The 15,712-nt window shown below is 48.2% G+C and overlaps 1 protein-coding gene across 3 annotated transcripts in view; it reads right to left on the bottom strand.

Annotated features, from left to right (window-relative positions):
- LOC135396044 (phospholipid scramblase 2-like) overlaps positions 1-15,712 on the bottom strand; it is a 194,294-nt gene that overhangs the window by 141,590 nt on the left and 36,992 nt on the right. For all 3 annotated transcript variants that reach the window (XM_064627101.1, XM_064627102.1, XM_064627103.1), the window contains exon 2: positions 13,130-13,279. In XM_064627101.1, the coding sequence (XP_064483171.1) occupies positions 13,130-13,279 (150 nt within the window). The remainder of the gene's footprint in view (positions 1-13,129; positions 13,280-15,712) is intronic.

Below are 15,712 nucleotides of genomic sequence, written 5' to 3'. Positions count from 1 at the left end.
CGGAAGGTTATGGAAATTCCTCCCTGTACTGCCTTTCCTAAGAAAAAAACGGGTACTACATATTATTTGCCACGCTTGGGTGGGGGTGATGTAGGAGGGGACGGTGCAGTCAGCCTGCTCTGGAGTGGCGGCTCGGTGCATTAAGGGGAGGGCAAAAGAGAGGGAAGAGACATGATGGTGGCACAAGACAGGGAGGGAATGTGTTATCCCTCTTGCTCTGGGATTTGGGTAGTTCAAGATAACTACCCACCACCGACAACCTGCGAGCATCCCTGAGTAGTCTTCATTGGCATGCTCCCTGTACCACAGTAAACATATGGATTATTGGCGAAGCTACTGCATCTGTAACGCGAGGTTCCGCTAATTTCAGAGTCCTGCTCGCCTCTGACTAGAAAAGTAGGGTGAGCTCTGTAAGTCTAATTCGATTACGCACACAAACAACATTCAAGCGTAAAACTGTTGGGGGTATTAACTCTCAATCAACCTAACGCCTGTGTTTCTTACAGCTTTTGGTTTGAGACATTGAGTAAGTCCATTGAAATCCAAATTAAAGCAGTGGTACAATCGCGCATTTCTATCGCGTGTAACCTAGGCAGTCATCATTTTGGGGGAGGGAAATCTTACAGAGGATCGCCCTTTGCTTCTGACAAATGTCATACAGTCTTCCTAGACTGTAGGCTAGTCATAGACTAACCAACACAGACGTAACGTTCATTGAGACCTAATACTCCAAACAATTTCCCGCTTGACTTGTTTTTGTGCGTAATCGAATTAGACACAGACAGCTCAGCCTTCTTTTTGAGTCATAGGCGAGCCGGACTCTCGAATTTGCAGAAGCTTGCGGGGAAAACAATATATATAGTGCCTGTTTTCTAATAGGAAGGGAACTCCAGTACCTTTCGAAGTCGAGGAGCAGTACCGCTTGTAGTATTGGTTCTGGGATAGAATTTTCTTAACTTTTAGCAGTGATCTTTTTGGACTTGTTGGTTGTCTCTGTCTTTTTCTGTTTCGTTTTTCAGCTGTCGTGTTCATTGTTCGATACGGTAAGTTCCGGAAACAAACGTAGAGAAACATAAAAGGAAATATGATGTCCGGTAACCAAAACAATGGATAAATGTCCTGCTTCCGCGGATATCCCGCTCGCCGTAGAGGGCGTGTTCTGAAATTGGTCAGCAGCTACGCTGCATCGTGAAACGTGCCATAAAGCAAACTATGAGTGCCTATATACCTGTAATTACGTCGCAGTGAACCACAAACGTCTATTAGGCATACCAGAAAGATCCAAACATCTAAGACATTTGGTATGTCTAGTAGATATCCAGATACATCCACATTACATTACATGGATGTTCCATGGATCGTCGGAAGCTCGTCCATAGCTGTATAATTGTATGTCCTCTGGATGTACTTGCTGGACATTTGTCACGTCCAGTGGACATGTTTGTGAGGCATTGCGAATGCTAATGTACGTCCAGTCGATGTTCCTACCGGATTAACATACGATAATACAGACGTACGTTTAGGAAACGTTGTTTCGACTTTCAATTCAATAGTAATTTTGACGTATAGCGCTAGAAGAAAGCGAATCTATCTTGCGAGAACGTGAGGAATTGGAGAAGAAGCAAAACCAAGTTTTTCCACTTGTTCGCGTCCTGCTTGTGTGATAAGCAATGACGCGCGCTCTTGTCTTATCAATGCTCGAATGCCTGCCTATGCGATAGCGATTGCGGATGTTGAGGGCGTGTGTTGCGTTCCACTGGAGCGCTTAAAAAGGGTTTGTTTATTGGAATAAAGGATTTTTCCATCTGACAGTCGGCGGTCTCGTCACGCATTTTCTGTCTCGTCGTCGGCCTGACAAAACATGGTGTCAGAAGCAGTACGGATACATCGTTGACTCTATGCCACTTGCACGGGTTACAACGCTATGGCTAATAACCAAACCATCGTTCCGAAGACAGAAGGCGTTCCGACGCCGTCACCTTCACAGTCGGCGAGTTTTCGCATGGAACCGCCGGAGGCCTTCAACTTCTCAACGCCGAACCAGTGGACGGCATGGAAAAGGAGATTTCAACGCTTTTACACAGTATCGGGTGTTAACCAGCAGACGGGACAGCAGCAAGTAGACGCACTAGTGTACATCATGGGTCTCCAAGCTGAAGATGTCTTCCAAACCTTCAATGACGAAGTGACGAACAAACACGGGACTTCGACTACGTCTTGGGAAAGTTTGAAAACTACTTCCTCCCTCGTCGAAATGTGATCTATGAACGAGCCTTCTTTAATAGCAGGATTCAGGGGGACTCGGAATCAGCAGACGACTTCGCTACCGCTCTTTACAAACTCGCGGAAACGTGTGAGTACGCTGCACTCAAGGATGACCTTATGCGTGACCGTTTCGTCGTGGGACTACGTAACAAACGACTTTCAGGAAAGTTGCAGCTAGACTCTGCATTAACGTTGGAAAAGGCTCTCACGACTGCACGACAGAATGAAACAGTAAAACAGCAGCAAGCTGAGATTCACCCAGTTACTGATAGCACAGAAGTAGGCCACGTAGCTACCAAACGTGTCGGCAGAAGGTCACACCATGCCCAGAGAGAGCAGCAACAGCAATCTACACCGGTGAATGGCAAAAGAATTATGATCAAGCAGCTTGCAAGCAAACTTGCGGTTGGTGTGGGCGATTACGTCATCCTAGAAACTCTTGCCCTGCAAAGAACGTCACTTGCAATAAATGCCATAAAGGAGGCCACTTCGCAGCAGTTTGTCGCTCAGAGAAACGGGCAAGCGCAATGCAAGGTTTTGTGGGAGTCGCCACATCAACTTCCTCATCAAAATGGGACCTGGACGTTTTGGTCAACGGAATTTCACTACCGTTCCGCATCGACACGGGAGCAGAGGAGTCTGTGCTGAGAGAGACAGTCTTCAACGAACACTTCCCGGGACTAAAGCTTCGTCAATCACTTCGGACACTGTGTGGCCCCGACGGAAAGCCCTTAAACGTCGTGGGAATGTCTACCCTACAGCCTATCTGCAAAAATACGCACAGTGACCAAAACGTTTTCATCGTGCGAGGCCTGAAAAGAAGTCTACTTGGTAAGCCAGCGATAGAAGAACTTCGACTCCTCTCACAAATAGGCAATGTCGAATCAACCTCAATGAACCTCAAGAAACACTACCGACATCTCTTCCAAAGCCTCGCAGTTCTACAAGGTGAATATTGCCTTCGCATCAAGCCTGGTTCGAAACCCTTTGCTGTAACGTCACCAAGAAATGTTCCGCTTCCGTTGTACGAGAGCACACGTGAAGAACTACGCGATATGGAACGCTTGGGCGTCATTTCACGGGTGGAAGAGCCAACAGAATGGTGTGCGCCCATGGTGGTGGTACCGAAAAGGAACGGCCAAGTGCGCATCTGCGTCGACCTAACAGAGCTGAATCGCTACGTCATGAGGGAGTGGTATCCGACACCTTCTGTAGAGCATAGTCTTGGACGGCTGGCGGGAGCACAAGCCTTTTCGAAGATCGGCGCCAACGCTGGAGTTTGGCAAGTCCCGCTGAGCAGGGACAGTCGCCTCCTCACCGCTTTCATTACCCCGTTCGGTCGCTTCTGTTTCAACCGGCTCCCGTTCGGAATTGCATCGGCTCCCGAACACTTTCAGAGGCGCATGACGGAGGCTTTGGAGGGACTGCCAGGAGTCATCTGCCACATGGACGACGTGCTGGTGTTTGGTCCGAATCGACAAGTACACGACACAAGGCTCCGTGCTGTTCTAGACCGTTTGACGGAAGTCGGGATCACCCTCAATTCACAAAAATGCATCTTCGGAGTCAAAGAGATTGTCTTCTTGAGCAACATAATAGGAAAAGACGTAGTTCATCCAAATGAACGAGCTTTGGATGCCATTAAGAACATGTCAGCGCCAACTTCAAGAACGGAGCTGAGACGCCTGCTTGGCCTGGCCACGTATCTTGGACGTTTCGTACCACGGCTTGCTGACCTGTTAACGCCTCTCACGTCAATGTTGAGCAAAAAGCAAGAATTCGTACGGGGGAAGCCTCAGCAAGAGGCCTTCTTGCAATGGAAGAAGATTCTGTTTTCGTCTCCTGTACTGGGGGTGTACGACGTCAACCGACAGACGACTGTATCCGCGGACGCATCTTCTTACGGGTAGGGGGCGGTGCTCCTCCAAAGACGAGAAGATGGTGAGCTGGTAGTCATTGCATACGCATCAAGGACTCTTACAGAGACGGAGCGCCGGTACGCCCAGATTGAAAAAGAAGGCTTGGCTCTCGCCTGGGCATGTGAGAAGTTCCAGGAGTATCTAGTAGGAAAACCTTTCCGTTTGGAAACTGACCACAAGCCTCTTGTAACATTGCTCACCACCAAGTTTTTGGATGATCTGACGCCTCGCCTTCAAAAAATAAGGATGAGACTGATGCGGTATTTGTACACCGTGGAGTACGTGCCGGGTAAGGATCTCGTTGCTGCTGACGCGCTTTCTCGTAATCCTCTGGAAACAACGAACCCGTCAGCACTTGACCAAGAAGTCCGCTCTTACGTCAGTATGGTCGAGAACACCCTCCCAGTTACTTCAGCAAGCCTCCAAGCCATTCGTAAGGAGCAAGAAGGGGACAAAGTTCGCCAGCAGTTGGTAAAATTCAGCACAGCAGGATGGCCTTCCAGGCGGGACCTAGATCCTCAAATTAAAGCCTACTGGGGCTACCAGAACGTTATCGCCCTTGAGCATTCCTTGCTGATGTACAACGACCGGATCCTTGTACCAGCATTATACCGCAAGCACGTATTGCAACAACTGCACAAGGGACACCAAGGAATGGTGAAGTGCAAAGCCAGGGCAAAGAACAGTGTATGGCGGCCTGGGATAACACGTGACTTCGATGACTTCATTCGAAGTTGCACCACGTGTACGGAACATGCGTCGAACCGGAGAGAGCCGTTACTGTCATCAGAGTTTCCCAGCAGACCCTGGCAAAGACTCGCCATGGATCTTTTCTTTATCAAGGGACAATGGTGGCTTATTATAACGGACTATTACTCGCGGTTTCCTGAAATCGCCCAACTTCGGAACCTATCATCGACGACGGTGATCGAACGTTGCAAATCAGTTTTTGCTCGACATGGGATCCCGGATGAAGTGGTTACTGATAACGGGCCTCAATTCTCAGGGGCACAGGCTTCCGAATTCCGAAGATTCGCCGAGACCTACAAGTTCCGCCACATCACCTCTAGCCCACGATACCCACAAGCTAACGGGCTCGCGGAAGCGTCATGTTAAAATAATCAAAGACTCGATGAAAAAGACCAATGATCCCTACGAGTCTCTTCTTGCATATCGCTCATCTTCCTTGCCCAACGGATACAGTCCTTCCGAACTGTTAATGGGTTGCAGACTCCGAACCACCGTACCCATCTCGGAAAGGAACCTCTTGCCCAAGACTCCCGATTATGAGCAGCTGAAACAGCAGGAAGATGAGTTGAGGTTCAACCGGGCAATTGCGTACAACTCCCGTCATGGTGTTCGACGACTCCCACCGCTCGACGTCGGAGACAGGGTGTGGATCATCGACCTCAAACGCCGTGGAACCGTGGAACGGAAGGCCAGCACGCCGCGATCATTCTGGGTGAGAGCGAACGGGAAAGAAGTGCGCCGAACAAGAACTCATCTAATGGGGTACCATGACAGCGGACCCTCCGTGGGACAGTCTGTGTCATCATATGTGCCAGAGGACAGCCCTCAAGAGACTTCTTTGCCAGAGGCAGCACCCGGGACACCGTCCACCCAAGAAGCTGCCGCCAACGCAATGCGAGAACGTCAGAGTCCCCATACCGTTCAACAGAGCACAAGCAAGTGTTCTGATGACTCTCACCAACATACCAGGGGTGCTAGACTCGTCGTTTCTTGAAACACGAAGAAAGTTCAAGAAATGGGAGGGAGCGCAACCATTGGATGCTTTCCGTGGCCCACGTGAGTGCTCCTGACTGTCAATCAAACCTCAGGTCAAGGCTACCGAGACGCGCGCACTTTGAAATATTTTCATGACGTCAAAATGACGTTTTGGCTGCCCGGGAGGATGGTGTCTTTGCAGATTTCACCAATGTAAACAATTCGGGAGATATGAGGAAAGACAGCCGTTGGACAGTTTCTCTGGCCCACGTGACGGCCCGTGTTGTCAATCAAACCAAAGTACAAGGAAAGGGAAATTGCAGCTTTTGGCAGAATTTCCGTGACGTCAAAATGACGTTGCGCAACATTTTTTTCTACCGAGAAAAGTTCAAGGAAAGATAGTGGCGAACTTCGAAGTTTGTTAGAAAGAGTTGCGGCCGCTTTTATTGCCGTGATTTACTACTGCGCCTCTGAGTCCACACTTATCATGAGTATCGTTTGAAATGCCAAACGATGGTTTTTGCCAGTGTTACCGACTGTCGAAGAACGCTGTTCGTTCGCTGTGTGACCATCTGCGCAGAGCCTACACTATCAGAACAGAACTTCACTGCATTGCATGTTGTGCGCCGACTACAGACACGAACGATATGCTTATCGCTTCCGATTTGAAGAGAGAGGGGACACTGGCATTTTTATAGCAATTATCGCATATCCAAATTGCTATACGCTCCCTCGCTGTTTGAATCAGAAGGGGTAATCCTATAATTCGTCTCTATGGTTTATGGATGACGTGCTATGCGGTGAAGTTCTGTTCTGAGATTGTAGGATCCACGCAAGATGCGCTTCTCGTCATGGATAATGATATCACTGCGCACAAGATTGTTGTGTTCTTCACGTATGGCATTGTACTTCCCTTGGCCGCAGGTTCCGTGATGTTCTTGTTTTAACGTGGTTTCCTTGTTGCACAAAAATGGGATTTTCCATTGAGACGCGGAGGAGGACAACAGCTTTCCTTCTGATTAACAGATGCATCCTAAATATAAAATGCACACAACAGAGACATGAACACTGCATGTGCAGGGCGTTGGAAAGCGTCGGTGCTCTTCTATGCAGCGGAGCAGCACCTCGAAATGAGCGCTTGCAAGTGCACGGACCCAGGGTTTTTCGGACACGCGACTTTTCCGTCCCATTTACGATGAAGTGGTTGTGTCGTCGCAGTGCGGGCACTAGTCTGTTTATATGTGCTCAAATTTACACAGGGTCATTCTGAAAAAGAAGCCAGCAGATACATAGAGAAAGGAAATAGGAAACAAATAGTTTTCAACCGAAGCGTTGCTGTGTTCACTGATCCCAAATACACGTATAGCACACATGACGATACAGCGGGTGTGTCATGTAATGTGGCACGAAACAGAGACTTAAAATTCTACTTCGGTGTGTCACTGGCGCTTGTCATCGACTAACTTTTGGTGTGACTTGCGTGCACTTTTTCGATTTTCAGTCGCGAGAAATATTCTGAATAGATCTCTGAAATGTGCCAAGTCAGCGCAACTTTTTTAATGTCGTTTGTTTTTTGTCTTTCTTTGTGTTTTTCCTTGTCCGTAGCAGAAAGGGCATTTCGTTTTCTCAACCAATTTCAACACAAAACACATTACCCTTCAGCAATAAAAATAGCTTGGGAGAATTTTCTTTGCGCAAAAGCTCGACGGCGTTAATTACTCCGTCCCTTAATGTAGAATACTGTGGAAAGAAAAGATGAGTCTCCCCTTCAATTCCCTCTTCCATGCTTCTGCTGATAGCGGTAGCAAGGTTGAAACGACGCCGCTATCTGGAAGAATTGTGAGGAGGTTACAAGAAAAGCCGTGTCACCGTGTAGCTTCGTCTTTTCGACCTTTTATGCTTTTTTGTTTTGTTTGTTTGCATAACTTGACGGAGGACTGCACGGCCGGCAATGTCCGTGAATCGTACAACAGTTTTCCGTTTCCTTTTTACCATTACGAGTAGCGCGGGAATGGAAATTCGCGGAATGGAAATTCGCCAACTCTTTTACATACGGCAACGTCTGCCTTCCCACGGTCGAACGGCTACTCGGGCAACCATATCCAAGATGGACATTTTCATTACACGTGGTCTGCCGCGAGGCTTACATGACAAATGTTGACAATTATATTGAAAACCACTTTCCATTTGATATACAGTAATTTAAATACATATATTTGTCGTAGTGTGACACGACCCCCTACTTAAGAATATTATACAATAATAATCGGAACAAGCACAAGTGCAGACAACTATTCAAACATAAACGTCAACGTACAAATACGACATTCCAGAACAAAGTACTTAAAAAAATAATCAGACGAAAACTACAATCGGTTCCTTATTGAGTCGCACATCACTCTCGTTGCACTATGGCGTATGTACAGGACAGTTTATTCACGCACATGAAACAAGAAAAGCATAAACTAAATGCTTGTCAGCGCAGGTAAGATACTGTGGCACGTCACATTCGGCTTAAGTAGTCCGCTCCAACATTATCTCTTCCGTTCACGTACTCGACGCGGAAGTCGTACTTCCAACGTATGACACGTGCATTAGCGTGTCGGTGCGATTGATGTGGAGGAGGGGATGGTGATCCGTCTGTAAAACGAAGGGCTTGCCATACAAGTAGGTATGGTACCGATGTATCCCCCGATAAGGGCAAGACGCTCTCATTCAATGGTAGCGTACGCAGCCTCTCTTGCCAGCAACTTTCTACATGCATATGATACCGGGTACAACACACCTTTATGCTCTTGGAGAAGTATAGCGCCGATCCTTTTCTCTGAGGCGTCTGTCCTCAGCACAACTCCTTCGCCAGGTCAGGTAGCCGCAAGATGGGTGCCTCAGTCAACAGACGTTTCAACGCCGCTACTTCTACATGCTGCGGTATGAAGTCCCGGTAGTACCCGGTTAGATCGAGGAAAGACCTAACCTGCTTCTTAGTTTCGGGCGCTCTGCATCTTGAATCTTCTCTATCAGCTTCGTGAGTGGGGCTACTCTTCCATTTCCCACCTGATGTCTCAGAAAGTCTACCTCTTCGTGCGCTACTTCGCATTTGGTGGGGCGTACAGTGAGACCTGCGTCTCGGACTCTCTGAAACACATTTTCCAGTGTGGCCAAATGCTCCCTCAAGGTGTCGCCCGCAATGAAGACATCGTCGTAGTAGTAGCGGACATCCGGCATATCTTCAAAGAGCTTACGCATTAACCTCGTGAAGACGGCGCGAGCAGGTTTTATTCCTAACGGCATACACCGGAAATGGTGCAGACCGGATTCCGTCCAGAAGGCGGTCTTCTCCTTCGATTCCTCTTCTAAAGGTATCTTCCAGTATCCTTTTGTGAAATCTCGCCTCGTGAAGAACCTCTTCTTCTCAATGTAGGCAAATATATGGTCGGCCCTCGGAATCGACTCTGCGTCCGCCCTCAGCATGTCGTTCAGCCTCCTGAAGTTAATACATAACCTGTGCGTATTGTCCGCCTTCCGTACCACGACCACAGGTGAATTGTACGGGGAGTTCGACTTCTCAACTATGCTCATTTTGAGCATCTTCTGGACCTCTTCTTCCGTTGAGTTTCGTACAGCGAACGGCAGGGGGTATTGCTTCGTGTGCATGTGCTTCGGCGTGGTCATCTCTAGTCGGCACTTTTCCACCTAGGTACGGCCTGGCACATCCGACATGATCATATGGTATTGGCGCACCAACTTCGCCGCGTTGTTGGTCATTCAACCTGTCCGCCAAAACAACATCTGTGTTATCTTCTTTCTGCTCAAAGTTGAGCAGACGGACGGTGTCTTCCCTTTCGTTTTCTTCTATGGTGACGCCGCCGCATGCCTTTGTCTGTCCCGGTTGAGTCTTTCCAACCTCCCTTTCCTCATATTTTTTTAGAATGTTCGCATGGAACACCTTCATTCTGTGACCCAAATCTACAGCATAGTCCATTTCCCCCTTCTTCGCAACAATATAGGGACAGGCCCCTTCCAAGGCATGAGGCGTTTGTTTCGGTCCGTCGGTAGGACGATTAGCACCCTCTCCCTTACGTCAAGTCGTCGCTGGTGAGCCTTCTTGTTGTACTGTTCGCGATACTTTGCGCCTGTTCGTTCGAGTTCTTCATGCGCCATCTTGCAGGTCTCCTCGAGCTCATTGCGCAACTCGAACACATGCTCGTATGTCGTCTTCACCTCGTTTTCGAGATCTGCGTTTGTCCACCACTCACGCAGCATTGACAATGGGCCTCTCACATGGCGTTCATATATAGTTGCTCGAATGGCGAGAAGCCGAGACTCGGCTGGGGTGCCTCGCGATACGCAAATAGCAAGGGTGAAAGGTATCGGTCCCAGTCCTTCGGTCTGTCTCACACATTCACTTCAACATTGTCTTGATGGTGCCGTTGAACTTTTCCACCAACCCATTTCCCATTGGGTGGTACGGTGAGCTGTGTAGATGCTTGAGGGACAACAAACGGCGCACATCCTGCATTGCTTCGGAAACAAAAGCGGGGCCCACGGTCGCTTAGAATTTCTCGGGGTATTCCTGTCCTTGTGAACATCTCCACGAGCCCCTCTGCCACTCGTTCCGTCGTGATGCTCGGTAATGATACGGCATCCAGGTAGCGCGTAGCATAGTCTACCATCGTGAGAATGTATTGATTACCCTTCGCTTCGCTGTCTATCGCTGTTACCGGCGCGATGGGTTCGACGATGTCAACTGCAACGCGCTGAAAGGGCGTCTCAATCGTTGGCATTTTCCCCAGCGGCACCTTGGCATCTTTTCCACGTGGCGTCGTCCTCTGGCACTGGTCACACGACTTGACAAAGCGCTTCACGTCAGCTAGGATTCGGTCAGTCGTCTTCTGTACCCCCTGGTGGCCCGACATGATCCCGTCATGTGCTAGCTTCACAACCGTTTGCCGGAACTTTTTCGGCACAACCACCTGCTGGAATTCCCCTCCGGCTCCCATCCTGTAGATTCGGTATAGGATTCCTTTCTTCACGGCGAACTCGTACGAGCGGTTTTCGTTATGGCATTGCAATACCTGGCCCATTTTGTCGAAACAACATATCAAAGTGTCATCAGCTTGTTGCTCTTTTCCAATTTCTCCCGGCTCAGATGGCATTCCCGCTATCTCAGGAACTCGAAGCGGCGCCCTTCCTGTCTTCTCTTGTGTCTTCTGCTTCGCTTGTTGCCCCGTCTCTACTGCAGCATTAAGACTCCCGTTGCTTTCCTTCTCGTTGGCGACGTCTACTTTCGAGCTTTCCTTGTCTTCTGCACCGTCTTCTTCCTAGCTGGGATCCGGATCGCTTGGCTCCCGCAGGTATAACATGTTACCCCATGCAGCTTCACCTGGCGAGATCTGCATTCAGACGCTATGTGCCCATCTCATCTCCTCTGGTTCCGTGTTTCTTCTCGCTGGGGGGGGGGGGTACTTCTTGGTTGACGCACGTCGCTGGTCGACAGCTTCTGCTTTCTCGTTCTTCCCTTTGCCCAGATTGCTCTGGCATTGAGCTTCTAGGAATCTGTACGCTAGAGTGGCCAAATCCGACAACGACCCTGTTTTCCGCTCTCTTAGGAACATCGCCAGTTTGGGTTGGCATCCCTTAATGAATTGTTCCATTAGCAACAAATCGTGCAGACAGTCATAGTCCTTTTTCGTCTAGGACAGGTCCACCCAACGATCGAAAAGGCTACTGAGTCGCGGAAAACTGTGTCCGGGTTTCTCCCTGTGCCGGCTTTCCGTTCCTGAACTTCTGGCGGAACCCTTCCGCAGTCAGCCTAAATATTTGTAGGAGTGCATTTTTAACCTTGTCATAGTCCGCAGAGTCGTCGGGGGTCAGCTGCAAAGACTCTTAGCGCGTCGCCGCTGAGACATACGCTGAGCGCCGTCGCCCACTGCTCCTTAGGCTAGCGTTGTCCCGTTGCAAGCCGTTCAAAACGTAGCAGGTACGCATCCAGGTAGTCTCGTTCCTCATCAAACGGAGAGAGCCACCGAAGCTGCGTTACGGGCAACGTGCAATAGTGACTTCTCGAGCAGCATTCCGCGTAGCCCCCACTGCTCCCTGGTTCTGCAATTCTTGCAACTTTATCTTGAGCTCTAAAGTGCGCTGTTCCTCTTCGGCCCTAGCCCTAGAATCTTCAGCCCTAGCCTGAGCCGCTTCCTTTTCTCGGATTTGTTGTTTGCAATAATGCCCCTTAATACAAAACAGTGAAATCCTTAAAACACTAGAAACTTACTTCGCAGCGGCGGGAAGTCCTCGGAGGTGGCCAAACACAGTCTTCGTCCGGAAGGAGTCCTCGGCGATTTCCCTTGAAGTCGTCTCACTTCACCACACACAACACTTGTTGATTCAATTCAACCTCACTTGCAGTACTTGCACTAATTTGCTGATCCCCAACTTGGAAAAAACACGAACACGAAGTGCACGAACCCGGCCAACCCGGCCAACGCTCCTTGAACCTTCCCCTTGGGCGGGAAAGCCGCATTACCGCTTCCCATACAACTTTCACTTTTTTCCCGACGCTGACCAGAGGACGAGTGACATTATTTGCCTTCGATCCCCTCTTTTAACCACTCGGGCCACGGGGCTTTCTATAATGCCCGCAAGATGTGGCCCACTTTCCCAAGCCAAAAATGGGTCGCTGGTTGCGTTAAATTCTCGGAATGGAAATTCGCCAACTCTTTGCACAATACGGCAACACCTGCCTTGCCACGGTCGAACGACTACTCGAGCAACCATATCTAAGATGGACATTTCCATTACACGTAGCCTGCCGCGAGGTTTACAAGACAAACAAATGTTGAAATTATATTGAAAACCACTTTCCATTTGATACACAGTAAATAATTGTCGTCCTGTGACATCAGGAAAGCCGCGGTCTTCCTACTCCCCCTCAGCTGGGTCGCATGTCGAGGATGCTGGCACGACAGTGAGTCGGCGAGACCGATCTCGGGAACGATAGTTCGAAAACTTCCTCATTTTCTGTGACGCTCTACTTTTCGATCTGACATATCGATTTATCAGACGTATTCACGTTGAGAAAAAGAAACGAGGAAGACAGAAAGCCGTAAGAAACGTAAATTGGGGGGGGGGGAAGCTTAGGGGTCATTTGTGCCATCACTGAATTAAATACTCGTTACATTTACGAATGAACTGAAAACACCTCACACAAATCGTCTACCTACGTTCGTCCGGGTTCCCTCTAAGATAGACGATTTCAGTCTCAACAAGAAAGTCCAGTCCATTGAGTGGAAGACCTTGCACTCCAGTCCAACCATGTTGCCGCAGTTCATCAGGTGATGAGAATTTTTTCAATCTATCTGGTATAGGGTCCACTAGAAAATAAAAAAAGCAGTCGATAGAGAGACCCGTACACAAGTTAGTGTTTTATAATTTTATATCCCATTCTTCCAGTGAGTTCATTGACTGCTTTTATTGCACGAAGTCGACAATTATGAGGGAAATTCTGTACCCGCAAAGCAGACACGTATCGACGTAAAACAATGACCGACACAGTTGAATGGTGTCGCCAGGACGAAACATGCAGAGAGACATGGGGATGCACTACAAACTCTGGAAGAAACACACGGGACCACATCTGTGCTACGATTTGGCCTCCGCCACTCTACAGTAACCACTCGTTTCCATCAAGGCAGGCACCTAAATGGTGTAGCTCGAAACGTTCCAAGCGCTGTACGTATTTCCTGATGGTGTATTGGATCCATGTACCTGAGATGGATGGCCTAGTGGCTCGTAGGCGGTGCCTACGTGCCGTGCCGCCGTAGGCGTCCATAATCTAAGACTGGGAATCATCGTAGTTGTCCTTGGATCAAGGAGATGAAACACCGACACAACATTACAAGGAGGGAGACGTGCGGTAGTGTTGTGTGTATCTCTCTTTCTGATATGTTCTTTTCATCCACTTCATCTATGATCTAGTCTTGACAGTACAATGGACATATATAGATATAGAGGGGTGTCTGATTATTTGTGCCTCGAAACATGATTTCCAGTGCATCTAGAGATTTCATAATCTGACCCAGACACTCTTAATAGAAACGAGAAATTTATGTTCGGAACGGAGGTTCAAGATGTGGTCCTCGTAAGCTCTGTCGAAGCAAACAGTCGCCAATGGCCAGAGGTTGGCAGGGGCCTCGCAGGTCCTTGGTCAACAAGTTCTTTGGCCAACAAAGTAAAATTTGAGCTTGGCCAAAGTTTGGCACACCAAAGTTTGGGAAACGATTGGATGCCATGTACGGTACAAACACGCTGGCCAGATTTCTGCCAATGTATTAAGTAATTTAGTTGTTTTCGGACAAAGCGCAATGTGAAGTTTTCAAAGGTGCATAACTAATAAGGGTGCAAATCGTGAGGAATGCACTTGCTGTGGTTGACAAATAACGTCGACATTCAGTGAAAAATATAAAATTAAATACAGTTCAGGAATACAGAGCTATGTCCCACACTGGCCAATGGCCATTGTGGGGAAGCGTACGGCAAATGCGTGGCAGCAGGTTGCTTGACCAACAAAGCAACTTCTTCGGTATATCAGCCTTTTGCCAGTCAATGATTCGCAAAAGCTTGGCGACCATGTATGGTGCGTATACCTTGGCCAAACTCGTACCAATCCCAAAAATAAAGCACTTGGTCAGCACTTGGTCAAGATTCACTTGACAGCATTAGGTGTTTCCAACGTTCGCGTGCTACTGTATGTGCAAAGTATTTAGGTGTAACACCTTTCAAGCAAACCGTTACAAACGTTTATACACTTCAGGAACGTGCCCACCACAGTTTGTCTTTCAGTATACACTCTAAATCTGGTACCTTCTGGTAAAGGGTAAAAATATCAAAATTTTTACCCTCTATTTCAGAAATTACCCTGTAACCTATGGGCAATACCCTCTATAAACGTTACACAGATTACCTATAAATTGAGGTTACTGTCTCCTAACACGCCACACCTACGTAAAAGTAAGTTTCGCCAGCCATTGGCTGTCTCTAAGACGCCCGCCTCTATAAGCGGCATACTATTTACAGTCCTCACGGTGTTGCAACTCCCTCTCCAGTACACCGAAAACACTTCTATTCCTTTCTGATATGTCAGAATGATACACCAGCGACGCGGCTATGGTTAATCAGAAGCGCACGAAGAAGTAAAACACAACGATGACAAAGTACTAAGCAAATAACGGACGTAACACACAAGTACACACTGTGTTGAACCGTGTTGAAGAGACAGACTGTGCTGCGATTAGTGTTCCTAGACTGTCCAGCAAAAACGTAACTACGTAAACTTTGTAGTGAACATACCGTAAAAATACCCTGATTCAACTCCATCACTTCAACCTTGTGCTTCCTTCACAATTCTGAACACGATCCGCAGTTCGTACAGACGCAGAGACACAATAACGTACTCTCTCAGAAAAAAAGATTCCGAGCGAAGATTTTGAACCTTTTTCCTCCTCGAAAACTACGATGTACCTTTTCCACGGCAAAAAAGGTGCCTGAGCAGCTTCAATAGCAATTGTAACCCCAAACAGGTGCTATCATGCCAGTCAAGGAGGTTCTCAAACGAACCAGAACGAAAATGGTGCATCTGCATGTTAGAGGGTTCCACAAGTTGCGATGTAACATGGCGGCTCGTCGGTTTCAATGCTACTGAGGTGCTGATCAGAGGTGAGTATTCATTGGAGCTAGACGTCTAGGTAATCTGACGACAAGCAACGTTTCGATTTTAGCCTTCATACACGACGCGAAATGCAAACCGA

This window comes from Ornithodoros turicata, chromosome 5 (assembly GCF_037126465.1).
Source record: "Ornithodoros turicata isolate Travis chromosome 5, ASM3712646v1, whole genome shotgun sequence".
Classification (NCBI taxonomy): domain Eukaryota; kingdom Metazoa; phylum Arthropoda; class Arachnida; order Ixodida; family Argasidae; genus Ornithodoros; species Ornithodoros turicata.
This window is presented reverse-complemented; position numbering and strand designations above follow the sequence as displayed.